Source organism: Solanum dulcamara, chromosome 9 (assembly GCF_947179165.1).
Source record: "Solanum dulcamara chromosome 9, daSolDulc1.2, whole genome shotgun sequence".
Classification (NCBI taxonomy): Eukaryota; Viridiplantae; Streptophyta; class Magnoliopsida; order Solanales; family Solanaceae; genus Solanum; species Solanum dulcamara.
Window position 1 is genome coordinate 71,553,773 of NC_077245.1, and position 18,213 is coordinate 71,571,985.

Consider the following 18,213-nt stretch of genomic DNA (forward strand, 5'->3'; position numbering starts at 1 on the left):
GAAGATCATGTGTGAAGAATAATTTTGGTGAAATATGTTTCGTTCTGTCTCCTTTTATGAAGCCACCTTTCAATTGAGCTATGCACGCGGCATTGTCTTCGAATATAATTGTGGGTATTTTGACATTATTTTCTAGGCCACATTTTTCTTTGATGAACTGTATCATCGATCTCAACCACACACATTCTCTACTTGCTTCGTGAATTGCTATTATTTCAGCATGGTTTGAAGAAGTAGCAACAATGGACTGCTTTGTAGATCGCCATGATATAGCAGTTCCTCCGTGGGTAAATAGATAGCCTGTTTGAGATCGGGCTTTATGTGGGTCCGATAAATAACCTGCATCTGCATAACCAATAAGGTCTGCGCAACCTTTGTTAGTATAAAACAAACCCATATCAATCGTACCCTTCAGGTATCGCAAAATGTGTTTGATACCGTTCCAATGCCTTCGCGTTGGGGAAGAACTATACCTTGCTAGCAAATTAACAGAAAATGTTATATCAGGCCTAGTTGCGTTAGCAAGATACATAAGTGCACCAATAGCACTGAGATATGGTACTTCAGGACCAAGAATTTCTTCATCCTCTTCTAGAGGTCGAAATTGATCTTTTTCTACTTCAAGTGATCGAACAACCATTGGAGTACTTAATGGATGTGCTTTGTCCATGTAAAATCTTTTTAAGATTTTCTCAGTGTAGGCAGATTGATGGACAAAAACTCCGTCTGCTAAATGTTCAATTTGTAGACCTAGACAAAGTTTTGTCTTTCCAAGGTCTTTCATTTCAAATTCTTTCTTTAGATATTCAATTGCCTTTTGGACCTCTTCAGGGGTTCCAATGAGATTTATGTCATCAACATAAACGGCGAGTATAACAAACTCTGATTCCATTTTCTTAATAAAAACACATGGACAAATAACATCATTAATATAACCTTCATTTATTAAGTACTCACTTAGGCGATTATACCACATACGCCCTGATTGTTTCAGACCATATAATGATCTTTCGAGTTTTATTGAGTATACTTCCCGAGACTTTATACATGTTTCAGGCAATTTTAATCCTTCTAGGATTTTCATGTAAATTTCATTATCAAGTGAACCATAAAGGTAAGCTGTAACCACATCCATTAGGTGTATTTCAAGATTTTTATGTACAGCTAAACTGATGAGATATCGAAATGTTATTCCATCCATAACCGGTGAATATGTTTCTTCATAGTTGACTCCGGGTCTTTGAGAGAATCCTTGTGCAACAAGGCGTGCCTTATATCTTACAATTTCATTTCTCTCATTTCGTTTTCTAAAAAAAACCCATTTATAACCAACTGGTTTTACACCTTCAGGGGTTTGGACTACAGGTCCAAAAACCTCACGTTTAGCAAGTGAGTCTAATTCTGATTGAATTGCCTTTTGCCATTCTGGCCAATCACATCTACGTCGACAATCTTCGACGGATTTAGGTTCAAGACTTTCACTATCTTGCATGAGGTTAATTGCAACATTATACGCAAAAACATTATCCACCGTAATTTTTGATCGATTTAAATTTATCTCATCACCGGTAGAACTTATTGAAAGTTCTTCATTCACTTGAGTATCGGGTTCACTGATTTCTTCAGGAATATCAGGATTACTCAAACCTTGACCTTCTTCAGGAAGTTCCTGTGTAGTATCATCTTTATTATTTCTTACGCTTCTTTTTCTAGGATTTTTATCCTTTGAACCCATAGGTCTACCACGCTTCTGGCGTGTTTGAGATTCAGAAGCTATGATACTTGTAGATGGTCCTTTTGGGACATCAATTCGTATAGGTACATTCACTGCAGAGATATGTGACTTAGTTATCCGTTTCAAATCAGTAAATGCATCTGGCATTTGATTTGCTATTTTCTGTAAGTGGATGATCTTCTGGACCTCCTGCTCACATGTGCGGGTGCGTGGATCAAAATGTGATAGTGATGAAACTTTCCACGCAATTTCTTTTCTTTTTCGGGTTCCTTTTTCTCTCCCCCTAATGGCGGGAAAATTGTTTCATCAAACCGACAATCTGCAAATCGAGCAGTGAATAAATCTCCAGTCAACGGTTCAAGGTATCGAATTATGGAGGGTGAGTCAAACCCAACATATATACCCAATCTTCGTTGAGGGCCCATTTTTGTACGTTGTGGTGGTGTTACAGGCATGTATACCGCACAACCAAAAATTCTTAAATGGGCTATATTTGGTTCATGACCAAATACTAATTGTGACGGAGAGTATTTATTATAATGAGTCGGTTTGAGACGTACAAGTGCTGCTGCATGTAAGATAGCATGACCCCAAACAGTAATTGGCAATTTTGTTTTCATTAGTAGAGGTCTTGCTATTAATTGTAGGCTCTTAATAAATGACTCTGCAAGGCCATTTTGAGTATGAACATGAGCAACAGGATGTTCAATTTTTATCCCAATTGATAAACAATAATCATTAAATGCTTGGGATGTAAATTCTCCAGCATTATCAAGGCGAATGGCCTTAATTGAATAATCTGGGAATTGCGCTCTCAATCTTATTATTTGTGTTAACAATTTCGCAAACGCCAGGTTGCGAGATGATAATAAGCACACATGAGACCATCTAGATGATGCATCTATTAGGACCATAAAATATCTAAACAATCCACTAGGTGGATGAATAGGTCCACATATATCTCCATGTATACGCTCTAAAAAGCCAGGAGATTCGATGCCAACCTTCAGGGTCGATGGTCTGGCAATTAATTTGCCTTGATAACAAGCAGCACATGAAAATTCATCATTTGTAAGAATCTTCTGGTTCTTTAACGGATGTCCAGTTGAATTTTCAAGAATTCGTCTCATCATTATTGATCCAGGATGACCTATTCGATCATGCCATAGCACAAATATATTTGGATCAGTAAACTTCTGGTTTACGATCATATTTGCTTCAATTGCACTAATTTTTGCATAATATAGGCCAGATGACAGAGTTGATAATTTTTCCAAAATATATTTCTGGCCTGAGACACTCTTGGTTATACCAAGATATTCAATATTCATTTCATTTAATGTCTCAACATGATATCCATTTCTGCGGATATCTTTAAAACTTAACAAGTTTCTTGGGGATTTAGAAGAAAATAGTGCATCTTCTATAACAATTTTTGTTCCCTTAGGCAGAATTATAGTAGCTCTTCCGGAGCCTTCTATCATTTTTTAATTGCCAGAAATTGTAGTAACATTAGCTTTTCTTCTAAGTAAATTGGAAAAATATTTCTCGTCTTTAAATATAGCATGGGTTGTTCCACTATCAATTACACAAATATCCTCGTGATTTATCATTGATCCAAACAAGATTTGAGGCATTTTCATATTTTCTTCACAAAGAAAAAAAGTAAATATTATAATTAATACATAATTTATTATACAAAATTTTATTTTATTATATGAATCTAGAAAAATACAAACATAATATTTAATACATACAACAACAGAGAGAATTGTTTAAATATTATCGGGCTTATCAACATTCATATTTACTTCTGGAAAATTAAAGAAATCAGCTACATCCAGATGCATTGGCTCAATATTGTCCTCAGAGATAAAATTTGTCTCTGGATTATTTTCTGCCCTCTTTAACGATGCCTGATATAGCTGAACCAAGCGTTTTGATGACCGGCAAATCCGCGACCAGTGCCCCACACCTCCACATCTATGACATATTGTTTCTGAAAGTAAATATTATAATTAATACATAATTTATTATACAAAATTTTATTTTATTATATGAATCTAGAAAAATACAAACATAATATTTAATACATACAACAACAGAGAGAATTGTTTAAATATTATCGGGCTTATCAACATTCATATTTACTTCTGGAAAATTAAAGAAATCAGCTACATCCAGATGCATTGGCTCAATATTGTCCTCAGAGATAAAATTTGTCTCTGGATTATTTTCTGCCCTCTTTAACGATGCCTGATATAGCTGAACCAAGCGTTTTGATGACCGGCAAATCCGCGACCAGTGCCCCACACCTCCACATCTATGACATATTGTTTCTGAATTATTCTTCGGTAAAGCTTCTGGCTTTTTACCCTGCCTTTTATATTGCTGGTTATTTCTCGGTGTCAGCCGAGCATCATAATTAAAATTTCTTCTTTGACTACGACCACGACCACGACCACGACTGGGGCCATGGCCTCTTTCTCGTTGGTTAGAATTTGCCTGATTCACTTCAGGGAGTGGCAAAGAACCAACTGGCCGACTATCATGATTTTTCATTAATAGTTCATTATGTCTTTCAGCAATAAGAAGGTGAGAAAGTAATTCAGAATATTTTTTAAAGCCTTTTTCGCGATATTGCTGCTGCAGGAGCATATTCGCGGGTGGAAATGTGGAGTACGTTTTTTCAAGTTTATCTTGTTCCGTGATTTCATCTCCGCATAAAGTTAACTGAGCTATAATTCTAAATAAAGCAGAATTATATTCAGTTATATTTTTAAAGTCCATCAGTCTCAGATTTAACCAGTCATAACGTGCTTGTGGAAGCATGACCAACTTCAGGTGGTCATACCTTTCTTTTAAATTTTTCCACAATTTCAAGAGATCTTTTAATGTAAGATATTGTAATTTAAGACCCTCGTCAAGATGGTGGCGGAGGAAAATCATAGCTTTTGCACGGTCTTGACTAGATGCCGTGTTATCATCTTTGATGGTGTCTGCCAGACCCATCGATTCAAGATGAATTTCAGCATCTAGTGCCCATGAGGAGTAATCTTTTCCAGAGATATCCAAAGCAACAAATTCAATTTTTGAAATATTTGCCATTTTATGAAAAGAAAATTAAATAAAATTCTTACCGCTTTTTGTTACCTTCAAAAACAAATAGCCAGAGCCTCGTGCTGATAACGTGTTGTGAAATATACTAGTTTGACAACAAAAAGAGAAAAATAGTAACAGAAAAGTTAATGAAGAGAGACAGAGAGGAAAATTGTGTGTATGTATCTGTGTTCTATCTTTTCTTCTATCTTTCGTATGTTATTTCATTGCCAACATTGGTAATTTATAGGCAAAGTGGGAGATGAATTGTAGTGGCAATTGGACCACTATAAGTGTTGCTCATACAAAAGGATTCCACTATTATAAAGTGGACATCCATTATTATAACCTAACACTGACTGTTATATCTGAGTTCCCACTAATTTTCATCTTCTCCCCGCAGTTCTTATCAAATCAAACAAATATAGTAAGATAAACAAATCTAACAAACATTGTACGATAAATTTGACAGATAGTGTTGAGACTCTCAAAATTCAAACTAAGTCGTATAAACTGAAATAAGAGGAAGTAATAATCATGATTTAGTGAGTCCTTTCTTCCTTAACTAACTGAAATTTTAATCCACCCTTACATTTTTGCATATTTGTTTTTATAATCGTAATATCCGGACCAAGTTAAAAATACCAATAGGGAGCGGAAAACAAGCAAATTATAAGCTAGCCATTACAAAACTATGTAAGTTGAGACCAATACGACAAAGACAATTAAGAAACATAAAGAAAGAGAAACAGTTCACATTCATCTTATATATGCCTTTCCACTCCCCTCTTCCAAGGGTGACAAAATTGGAAGGAAGAAAAAAAGACTAATTTTAACCACAAAATGAGGACTTGCTGAAAAAGAGAAACCAAACTCTTGCAACTTTTACTCATAACCGAGAAATTCCCGAGGGCCAGTGTGATATGCAAGGTTTGGAACTCGGTGAATAATGAGTACAACACTTTACCCTTCACTTAAATACTAAGCTTTTGTCTGTGGAAGCATTTGAACTTGAGACGTGTGCCTAACCCATAAGCTTTTGTCTGTGGAAGCATTTGAACTTGAGACGTATGCCTAACCCACACATCGCATGACTTATCCCTTAAATCGGATACTTCGACTAATACCAGCATTAATTCCTGTAGTTTCTCCACCATAAGGACCATTTGGTTTCTTAATTTTCTGAACTTGTCCTTCCCTACGTTTCTGAGCCTTTTCGTGTTTCCCCTGAGAGAGATGTACACACACAATTAGTCAACATTGTTATATAAAGGAACTGGTTCTTTCAAGCACAAGTAATTTTGCTTTACCCACTTACCCTGTATTTCTTCCTTGGATTTTTATCTTGCTTCTTACGATTACGAGTAAGGCCTCTGTTTTTCTCCATCTAGAAAATAAAGAAACCTGAGTTTAGTGAAACAAAAAGAAAAGTCATGATTGCAATTGGCAGCAAAGCTAATATATCATACCTGGTAATTTATCTGGCGCTTCCCATCCACAACAGTTTCTGGGGTTGACAGCATAGCTGGGGATCTACAGTGGCAGATTGTGGTGAATTAAGTGAAGCAATTGCAGGGCTTAAAAGGATATACATAATAATTTATATTGACGAGGCATCCTCAAAATCTTTCACATGAAAGTAGTTTAGCATGCTTTGCTATAACAATCTTAAAACAATATTGAGTCTAACCTGGAATACATCTTTTCTTTAGCAGCAAGCTTAGCTGAATGTTGTTTTTCGACTTCTCTGTAGAATTCCAGATCTGAGTCCATTTCACTATCGTCGGAAGTAGCAACATCATCGCTTGCATGGTCACCAGGTTCATCTTTGACATCATCAGAAGGTTCAACTCCAGCTCCGGCTAGAACTCTCAGTTCATGTTTTCTTCTCCTTTCTCCAATGTCATCTCGTTTTGGTAAATCATCATCACCAGAAATTACCTTCCAAAGGAACAAAACTTGTTATAATACATCTAGTTAGGTTAAATCACAGGAGACATACTAAACGAATTTTGAAAGCAGAAAAAGGATTCCATGAAGGGAAAATAATTGTAACAAAAGTCAGCTTTAACAGAAACCAAACACACACCCATGTCGTTGTCAAGTTTGAGCCCCGGGAATGGAGAAATTCCTAGTAAGGAGTGCTTCCCCCTTTAATGGCCTCTATGTGATTACCAATTGGTTTCAACGATTAAGCCTAAGTATATACATATATTAGTTTGTTCGATAAGAAAAAAAGTGTATATAGGTACTATGAATATAATACCGAGGAAACAAGAAAGGAGAAGACGTGTGTATCAAAGCAAATTTTGCAGTACCTTAATATTGTCAGTAATAACTGCTTGCACAATTATTCAACCACATTGTATTTCTTTGAGCTCGTAATACAGATATTTGTGAGGGGTGATTTTGACGGCACAGAACCTTAGAAAGCAAAAAGGTTGTCTACATAGCTGGTGTTTCTTATGTACGGAGGCTGGTGAGGATGTGGATCATATTCTGTTACATTGCAAATTAGCCACGAGGTTATGGGAGGATATGTCTACATGGTTTGGTGTCACTTGGGTAATGCCAAGATCCGTGGAGCTAGGAGAAGAAGGCACAACGCGTGGAGCTAGGAGAAGAAGGCACAAGGCGTGGAATGTTACTCCTCTAGCTCTAATATGGGTCATTTAGAAAGAGAGAAATAGGAGAGCTTTTGAAGGGATGGAGATGATCTTTGCTCAATTGAGAAGTAGTCTCCGATCCCTTAATGTCTTTTGGTGCACCCATGTAGTTCCTGTTTGTATAGATGATTGGATGTCTTTTGGAGAGAACCATATTTCGTAGGATCTCCTTTTTTGGTATATATTTTGTATATAGCCAAGTTGGCCTTGTTATTATCAATGAAAACTTTACTTGATTTAAAAGAAAAGATTTTTGGAACTCGAAAATGAAGAACAGCTAAACACAACATGTGCCAACATGAAGGCTTTCAAAATAATCTTAATTGCCACAATTAGAAAACTGTGACATCAAACAGTAGAAACGCAGTTGTAGTCACTCTGATAAGCACACTGGAGAACTAAAAACTAAACAATAGCATCTAGTCAAAATGCAGCTGAATATGACTCAAATAACATAAATTACAACCTCATTCAATTGCGACATCTAAAGATGCAACTTCTTGGAAATACATGCAAAGATACACTCCCTCCGTCACAAATCAATTGGCCATTTATAAATATCAAGGTCAAAGAAGATTTTTTTTTTCCAAATACTTGGGAATTGCTATAAAAGAGGCAAGAAGGAAAAAGGGAAAACAATTAGAGTGACCACCAATAAAGGAAAAGGGGGAAACTCTATATCGAAAGAGAGCTATCCACAGAGACAGAAGTTGAAAAGACTGTCAAATTCCACAAGTTCAGAAAACCAATCTCAATGCAGTTGCATACACTCACATAAAAGACATAGGATATTTATTTACAAGAAAATCAACAAAATGAAGTCAGAACTAAAGCATTTTGTGATCCACACCTTGGGTCTTGCTACTTGAGGAGTTAGAAGCCTAGACAGCTTGTTTAAACTTCGTGTCCCACGATCATCTTCAGCACCCATGGCATCATCATCAAAATCATCAGGAGTTGCCAACAGCCTGCATATAATTCATTGGACTTCCCATCAGTGATTTCATGTTTGCATTAAGTTATGTAGACTAACAGAAGAGGTAGATGGAGGAATAAGTTGCAAAGCAGATTGATACCCATTCAACAGTCGGGAGCGCTTGTTTTGTTTTTCATTTTTCCGTGCAATGGAACTTAAGACACCTGTCTGCTTCAATTTCTCCTCAAGGGAAGCTCTCACTTTTAACATTTCCATGCTTTGGATACCAACTTGATCATCCTGCCACAATTCTTTAATTTCAGTTAATTTGATCTACATCTCACTGGTAAAAAAAGAAGAGATCTGGTGATCATGCAACAGATAGGAACATGGGTAAAAGAGTTGCTAGAAATAAAAATGACAATGACAGCACTAGTCTGGAGACACTTGATTCGTATTGTAACAGTGATAGTGGACTCGCCTGCTTATGGTTGATAAGCAAAACAGAGGTGTGCTTAGATACATAACACCATTTACCTGACGTTTGCGTTTTGATTCCTTTTTCCGTGGACTCTTTGAACCATTTGCCTCCGCCAATTCAGATTCATGAGGCTAAAACAATGGAAAAAATTAGACTCGTACAGAGTTGCTGAATAAAAACTACAAAAGGTTTTCATTCAAAATCAGCCCAAATAAAAGAAGGGATAAAATTACGCTTTGAGCAACAAAATAAGATGAATCAAACTGGAAAGTACCTCTGCTTCTTGAATATCAGTTGATACCACAGAAGGCTTGTCACTAATGGGGAGAGGTTCAGAATCCAAGTTCCTTCCCGCCAACTTTCCACCAGTTACATTGTCAACATTCTTGTGCAACAAATCTTCTAGTTTAGAAGGAAGATATCCATCAAGTTCTTTCATCTGCATAAATTAGTTTGTCAACACCTATATAGATAGAAAGAGAAGAGCAGGGTATACACAATGAAGCTAGCCAAGAATCAAATAAAGCAGAAGAACGAGGAGAGGACTTGAGCAACTATTTGACAACATCATTTAGCATCTAAACAAGCTAAAAGTGTTAATTCACTACATGATTGACAAATTTGATACGTTAAGTTATGATCAGTTAAAATACTATTTCCACTTCAAAGTCTCTAAGACTCGGGAAAACTTGATTTAAGAATTACAGAATCCATCCATGGAAGTCCACGTATTTAACTTATTTGACAGATGAGTTTAGCTAGCTATGCTAGACATCCAGATATATTTATCAACGAAATTAAGAAGGCGGCTGAGAATATTTTTATGGGGTATTCACTTAAGAAGAACTAAGAGGCACCCAAGGGTGTGGCCTAGTGGTTAATGAAGTGGATTGAGAACCGTGAAGTCTCGAGGTCTCAAGTTCAACTACCAGTGAGGAAAAAAACTAGGTGATTTCTTCCTTTCAGCCTTGATGGAAAGAGTTATCCGGTACCTATGTTGGTGGGACTTGGGAGATAGCAGGTATCCGTGGAGCTAGTCGAGGTGTGCACAAGCTAATCCGAATGTCATGTTACAAGATAAGAAACAGAAAAAAAAGGCAAAGAGTAGGATACTAAGCTTTAACTGTTTTGCAAAACAACATGAAAGATAAAGGAAGGATACTTGGGTACGGAAATGACGATCCAGTTAAGGGTGGTAGGAATAAGTGGCCTTCATGTCTATTTACAGATAACTGCGGAAAAGGAAAAAAAGGGGTTTTGCTTTCCATATTCTGTGGAACAGCAGAACACCAATGAAAATTAATAAATTTGTTAGAGCTGAATATTTGTGGAGGCGCCGAGAGATCTTCGGAGAAAATGGAAGATGTCACATTGAGAACTTGTGACAGCAGTATGGAATTTTGCTGAATGATTTTTGGGAGAAAGGATAATAGAGGGGAAGGAAAGGAAGCATAGGAAGTTATCCACATGCAGTCATGTGGGACACAAGGTGAGAAAGACATCATAAAGCTTCTAATGTAGTGGAAAAGAGTTGTTTGAACTGCATATCGAGTTTCTATTTTTTGTATGTTTGGGAATGAAGGGGACCCAATAGAGCAGACTCAATACAGAGAATTCATAATTAGACCTTAAGCCCTCAACCAGATTAGAATTGAGGTGTTGTTGATTGATGATCGATAGATATTTGGTACATACATAATATCCAGGATGTATAGATGATTAAGCAATTACTGTATAGAAGGATTGATGTATAGTCCTTGTAGGTTTTTCCCAAATTCCATCAAAAAGTTGTTCGCTTATTTACACACATTTCTTTAAAAAAATTAAGTTCGCTTATTTACACATACCTATATAGAATTTAAATACATATCATGAAAAAACAAAATAAACCTTATCTGGGTGATGCAATTTACACTTAAAATTTTCACACTGCTAAATTCAGTAATGAAAAAGCACTTTGATGTTGGATCCGACTTCATCAAGCCCCATATAGAAAAGGGAAAGGGAGGAAGAAGCTGCTGATGGATGAATAAACAAGTTCAGATTAGCACTAAGATACTTTTTACACTAAACTAAAGAAGAAACAGCCCAGATGCAGACAGAGTAGCATAGACTTTTAAAAGGAGGGTGACTTAAAGAATCAAAACCTTATAAAAAATATAGATATATTTTATAAGTATCAACTAGATAATAATGTGCCCTCTAGCTTTTACCATGAGCTAAATAACTACACTAATTATAGTTTGTGTTAACCTTTTCCATTTTTAACAGCTAATGGTACCTTTATATTGAAAGTCTACTGATATTACCATATGAGGTGGTCGGGCAAGTAAATGTTTTCAACATGTGTATGTGAACACAATTTACTTAGCATATATCTCAAAAATTAGATAAAGCAGTATTATCTCATCAATTATGCATATAACATATAATCAAGTGACGAAATGTTTTCAACATGTGTATGTGAACACAATTTACTTAGCATATATCTCAAAAATTAGATAAAGCAGTATTATCTCATCAATTATGCATATAACACATAATCAAGTGACTGATTTTCCAGCAAATAATGTCATCATTAACAGAATTAACAAAAACTGGCAAGCAGTAATTTGGCCATGTTTCATTGTTAGAATCCTATGATAAGAGTTGTAACCTTATTCAGAAGATTCTTGATCTCCACAAGGCGTGAAATGACTGGATGATCACGCACTGGCTGCCCCTCAGATTTGAGGAGGAGGTAGAAAGTGATAGCTTGGCAATATGACAGCAGAAGCAGCTTCTTCACCTCAATGTAGTGCATCCCGCCTTTTATCATATTCTTTCCATTAATCTTAATAGATAAAAACGGAAGTTAAATGCTGACAGGTGCAATATTACCAAACACTGCATTCAGTTTCTAACAAGGAGAGCATCTAATTCCATTGTTATATGAGTCAAGTCTCATTGTTTTAACTATACTTTTCAGTTACACTACCCCAACCAATCATTTCTGAACCATAGTTATTTCATCCTTTCAGCTGAGCATCTTTATATCAGTAACAGAGCCCGAGTAACTAACTACAAAGATTTGTCACCAAAGAACCCCAAAACTGTTTAAAGGGAACCACAGCCAAGCAGGTCTAAAATGTACATGTGGATTTCACAATGTAAATAAAATTTGGCATTTGGCGAGAACGCCAAGAAGCAGCTAGACAAGTATCTTCGACAGCAGCCTCAGGTTTGAATAGCATAATAGTGATTAGCGACTGACCTGTACTTAGTGGAATTTCCATTGCACATACCTTGTTGAGTAGGGGATTAACTTTGTTATCGAGCTGCTCAAGCGCTTCACCGAGCTCAGACAGCAAACCAACCAATTCAGGTGCAGAACTGTAATCACATGAAGATCATAGATCAGAAGCATAACTTTTTTTATTTATTGAAAAATGAGTCAGAAGCATCATATAACCTGCAAAAGTAAACGTTTGCAAGCTACTAGATAATATCTAGCCAATGACAGTAGAAGCAGACACACACATCGAAGATTCTTACTTTTGATTCTAATTAATCACAAGCATGCAATGTAGAATTCCATACAAGAAGGCCACTACGCCGTGATGGACGGACACATTTCAACAGAACATTTCTGCTCATGTACAATAAATGCGTACAGGGGGCTAACTACATATTTAGTGATCTCATCCAGGGGATAACTAGATATTTGGTAATCTCATTTATGTATCATGGACTGAACTCCAAAGTGAATCCTCAGATATTGTGAACGCTCCATTTCGTTCTCCCTTGTTGAAGTGAACACATCAACACCTCTGACGTAGCTCCCTGACTCCCATGCCTCCGTATAGCTAGCTACCTTTGAGTACTACTTTTAATAACCATGGTGTCCGGGAAATTTCACGGGGTACGTGCTATTCCCACCAACATAGGTGCTGGGAAACCCTATCCACCAAGACAGATGGGAAGAAATCAAATTACCTAGTGTTTTTGCCTTTGTTGGAGTTTGAACCAGAGACAACTACCCTTGAATACTCAACAACATCGTGATCTTGTGACTCAATTGCTACCCACAAGCCTACTTCTCTCCTTGTTCTACATGATATTATACAAATAAAAGCTTATGAGGCACATTCAGTGGCCCACTTCTCAAGATCTTCTAGCATTGCACTCTTGACCTACCACTTTGCCTCACTAATAAATTGTACTTCCTAGACATATTATCAACTTCCTCATAAAAAATGTGAAGCCATTGATAACAATGTGATACAAGGCATGCACCTTCTGGCTTTCTTCTATTGCACGATCACAAGTCCCCCACAATGCATTATCAAAAATGTGTCATTGAGATCCAATCTCCTTATCTTCACCAGTAAGCTTCTCTGCTTAGCATGGTATTCAATATCCTGAAGTCTGCCATCTCCGTGCAGATCAGACATCTAACAGGGACAGCTGCTAACAATCGGAACTTCCTACTGAAACCTCTGACACAAAACATATCATGATCCATTTTTAAATGGTCAAATTGAGGATATTGCAGAAATGGGTCCTCAAATATCATTGTCATTATTGGAGTCTGAAGCAACCAGTGTTTTGAGAAGCGAGAAGCACAAAAAAGCGACGGGGAGCGAAGCGCATGCTTTTTTCAGAAAAAGCGCTATTTAGTATAAAAATATAAAATATAAAATATGCATAGATAAATAATCAAAAATTGGCCATGAAAGTGGTCTATGGGCTCCACTTTTTGATAAATTCCCTTTATGCAGTTAATTAAACATCCAATAACCATTCTCCACTTCATATCACCAGCCCACTAGCCTAATAAAACAGCTGCAGCAGTATTAAAAAAAAATAAAGCAGCTGCAGTGGTAATAAAGCAGCCCTTGTTTTGTGTAATAAAGCAGCCCTTGTTTTGTGTAATAAAATCACTATAAAAAATTCAACCAAATTTTTCAGCTCAACAAATTAATTAATATTATATGATAAAATGATTTATGAGAAAAAGAAAATCATGATACAGATAGAAAAAAACAGAGCATAGCTTAACAAAACAGAGGTCACTGAGAACCCAAATCAAAAAAAAAAGGGCCAAAACATACCAGCAGTTGCGCAGAACTGCACTGCTGGCTGGATAGAAACAGAAAAAGAAGATGAGAAGAAGTGATGAAGAGAAAAAGAGAAGAACATCACAGCGGCAGAAGCTGAATAGAAATAAAAATAGAAAGAGAAAGAGAAGAAGAGAAGAAGAGAAGAGAAGAAGAGAAGAAGAAGAGAAGAAAAACTAACCTGGTTGAAGTTTGAACTGACGAAGTCTCGAAGAAGTCACAGCAGCGAATAATTAATTGTAAGTTTACAGATTTGTTCTTTTAAAATAAACCCTAGTGCCGCTTTTAACAAATAAGCGCGCTTTTTTCTCGCTTCAACATGAAGCGCGCTTTTTTCTCGCTTTTTTCATGAAGCGCACGCTTTTCTGTTTTCGCTTCGCTTCACGGTATTGAAGCGCTAGTGCCTCGCCTCGCTTCGCTTCACGCTTAAAGCGAGCGCTTTAGCGCTTTTTCACAACACTGGAAGCAACACATGGAGTTTTAGTTCTTTTGTCAACTTCCACAACAAAGGCAGGGGTAAGGTCTGCGTACATCCTACTCTCCCCCAGACCCCACTTGTGGGACTACTCTGGGTATGATGTTATTGTTGTTGTTGTCAACTTCCACAACCTTTAGCCGTAAAATTAAGCACATACTATTCAGTAGGAAACCTTATTTCATAACCCGCCTTTTTCTCTTCTATTTTGTTTTCCCGATTATTGAGAATGTACTGTATCTATTTAATGTGCATCCCTTTTCCTTTACTGATATTATCATGATGCTTGGTGACATTACATAACGTCCTCGACAATGACAAACAATAGGAATTAAAAGAAGCAACACTTTGCCCTGAAATTAGCATATGCAGGACAGAGAAGCTCACCTATAGACAACATCCATTTGCTCTTCTTTTGTCAAAGCATTCAAATCCTTCTGCACTTCCTCATAAGCAGTACCAGTTTCATTTTTGGCTTCTCCATCTGCAGAAACTGCTGATCCAGGTTTTCCTTGGACCAAAATTTCCTGCAATGTTATCCATAAGATTCCACTTCCAACCTCAAAATATAGGAAAAAAGTCATCGAATGAACAGTGACTATAAATTAGATTTCTCACCTCAAATGTGAGTTCATCATCTTCAATACCAAAATCCGCTGCAGATAAGGATTTAGCTTTTTTCTGCTGCATTCTCAATACCTCTGCCTCCTCCTCGGCGATAAGGTCCTCATCACTCGACTCTTCAACATTCTAACAAACAAAAATGTTCAAGTGACATCAGGTATTGCATGCAAATGACGACATGAACGAAGAAATATGTTACATCTATTGTTGAAACAGTAAGGAAAGGATACTCCTCTGACATCATACTGTTGTTTCTAAAGCCAGTAAAGTATTGGTTTCTCCAAGCGTACCGTATACAATTATGTCATAAAAGAATAAAAGTTAAGCAAATAATTAGGTGAAATGCTACCTCCTTATTTTGATAATAGATATTCTTTCCTCTTCCCCACAGAGGTGTCTCTTCATTCTCTTGTTCAGCTTCATCGTGCATTTCATCCTCAACCCCACCCATAGTAGCTTGTAAATATTTTTGTGTCCTTGCAACTAAAGTAAAAATAGGTACTCAACACATTAGATATTAAAAGACTACTGCCCCAAGCAGAAGATCCAAGGAAAGATGGAAAAAAAGAGGCAAATATTAAGAGATCAAGAACCAACGAAATGTAAAAGCCAGAATTGTAAGGAAACCAATCAGCTTATTAATTCAATATATATATGAGAATGGAAAGAGTCTACCCTCCATCTATGTGTAACAGCTCGGTTCAGAGAAACTCAAAATCAGGAGCCACAGTAGAAATAGTAACTTAGAGGTTAGACCTACTGAGCTTCATGCAATATTACACAGATCGAACACACCATTAATATTTAGTCTCCGACCTAATTAGCCTCAATTCAATAATCAAACACTAGGAATTGCATTAACTCTTTTCACCACCACCCCACATGCATTTTCAAAATCTTAATGAGAAGTTAAAATAGTAAAAGCTGCTATATTTCTCTTCTTCTTTTTTTCTTTTCCTTTTTTATTGGGAGAGTAAACTCCTAAAATAAATATAAACCAATCTTATGCTCTATGTTGCCTTCAGAAGTACTCAAACGGAGTATCACAGAAGAACTTTATAACAAAGAAACAGCATAGGCAATTCAGCTAGAGTATTTCTTTTCAATAGTCACAAATTTGAGGCGTACTTTTAGCACCAAGGCCAGTAAGTTCAGCATCATCAAAGTCGTCATCCTCATCCTCATCCTCCTCATCGTCATCCTCCTATACAATGGAAACAGTGCCCCAACCTTGAGCAATTAGTTGACTTGCTTTACATCAAATTAGTACTCTAATTACTTAATAGAGTTTACAAGCCTTCAGTATGAAGATAAAAGTTGCAAAAGAAAACCCAATATCACCTTAAGATCATACACCGGATGTTCATTATCCTCATCTGACTCTGCAGAATCTTCATTAACATTCAGTGGAATGATATCTCTCTTTTCATGAACTACAAATTAACCAAATAGATCAGTAACGGAGAAATTCTTTAACATAAAGGGGCAGCCGGATGCACTAAGCTCCCGCTATGCGCAGAGTACGGGAAAGGCTGTTTCCAACCATGACAACAACTTTACCGGTTGCTCCGAGACTCCCCTCAAATTCTTTAACATAAAAAAAAAAAACACTTTTCCTTATACCCTCCCCCTCTATTACAGGTTAGACAAAACTCGATAGTTTTGGCTCAAACTGTGTATTTGTATTTAAAAATCCACTTAATATGAACAAAGAAAGTATCAAGAATCCAGTAAGCTGCATTTTAAAAAAAAATAGAATCCATAAACTCAAAATACTAGCTCAATCTTTGCTCTTATGCTCTCCCTTCATCCATGGACTCGAAAAAGTTTACTTCTTTCTTAAAGAAAACATTTTTGTATATATTTTTTTTGTATCTAATGCTACTACAACAACATACCAAGTATAATCCCACAAATGGGGTCTGCAGTTTTCGCATCTAATGCTAACTTTGCTAAATTCTTTAGTAGAGAGATTATATAAAAGGGAAAAACTTACAGGCATCAATAGCATCATTCATCATATCATCATCTTCATTGTAAAAATCAATTTTTGATTTCTTTGAAGGGTTGTTTTCCTTCTTCTTAAACTTCCCTGATTTCTTTCCCATTCTTGTATATTTGGACGAATTGAAGCAAAGGGTTTAAGCTAAAACCCTTTACAAGAGAATTGTTTTCGCGGCGGCGAGCAGGGAGCCCTCTTGTTTTTATTTTTTTCTCTTACAGAAGAAGAGAGGGTAAAGATGGACTACTATTTTCTAAATTTTGTTCTTTTTATATTTTTCTTTTTGTTTGTGGGTATGTTTTTATAGCTTTTTTTTTGTTTTTATTTTCTTTTTCTTTTTTGAGTTTAAGGTGTGTATCGGTTTGTTAGATTTGATTTTATATATTATTAGTTGGATTTATCGGTTTTTAATTTTTAAATATGATAAATCAATAATTAAGTTAATAAGATATTTTTTTATTAATTTTTGATTTATCGATTTTAATCCTTAACGGTTCGGCTTTTGGTTTACCCAATAAAAAAATGTTCATCGACGAGACAAGACAATAACGTAACTTTACGAAATACGCATAAAATAGACTCAGTAATAATTAAAATGAACAGAACTATACAAGTGCAAAATAACTAAGACAATAATGTGAATTGAAGACAAAAGAACAAATGTAATAACCAATAAGGTATTAATATTAATATTTAATATTATATAGGGGTAAAGTAGTAAATGAAATATGTCTTAAAGAATTATCGATTTACCCAATAATCAAATATCAAAAAATTAATATCGAATCAATAAATCGATAATTTTTTGCACACCTCTAATTAATGCAGTATAATATTAATTTATTATGATTATATAATTTAATAATGCTAAAATATATTAAGTATTAAGTAATCATCACTAAATGGAAAAAAATTGTGTCCATACCTATCATATATTTAATAATTTGATTAAAGTATCGACGTAAATAATTTTTTACCTCAAATAGGTAAAATACGTAAATTTGTAGGGTTGCTTTATGCGATTTAATCCCTTAATCTTTTAATTTGATTGGATTTTCTTGGTGTTTATTTTTTTTATGATTCTCATTAATTTTTAAGAATATAATATTTGGTAAA

General features: G+C 35.9%; 1 protein-coding gene across 1 annotated transcript; it reads right to left on the bottom strand.

Annotated features, from left to right (window-relative positions):
- Positions 1-5,366: 5,366 nt before the first annotated feature.
- LOC129902680 (protein THALLO) lies at positions 5,367-17,348 on the bottom strand. The gene is made up of 16 exons (XM_055978046.1): positions 17,092-17,348; positions 16,437-16,528; positions 16,224-16,299; positions 15,445-15,578; positions 15,090-15,221; positions 14,859-14,998; positions 12,182-12,269; positions 11,554-11,730; positions 9,172-9,336; positions 8,954-9,028; positions 8,577-8,716; positions 8,351-8,468; positions 6,525-6,775; positions 6,304-6,367; positions 6,153-6,221; positions 5,367-6,061 (listed from the first exon to the last, which is right to left on the bottom strand). Exons 1-16 carry the CDS (start codon positions 17,201-17,203, stop codon positions 5,930-5,932), a joined length of 1,965 nt encoding a protein of 654 aa, XP_055834021.1. The 5' UTR covers positions 17,204-17,348; the 3' UTR covers positions 5,367-5,929.
- Between the last annotated feature and the right edge of the window lie 865 nt (positions 17,349-18,213).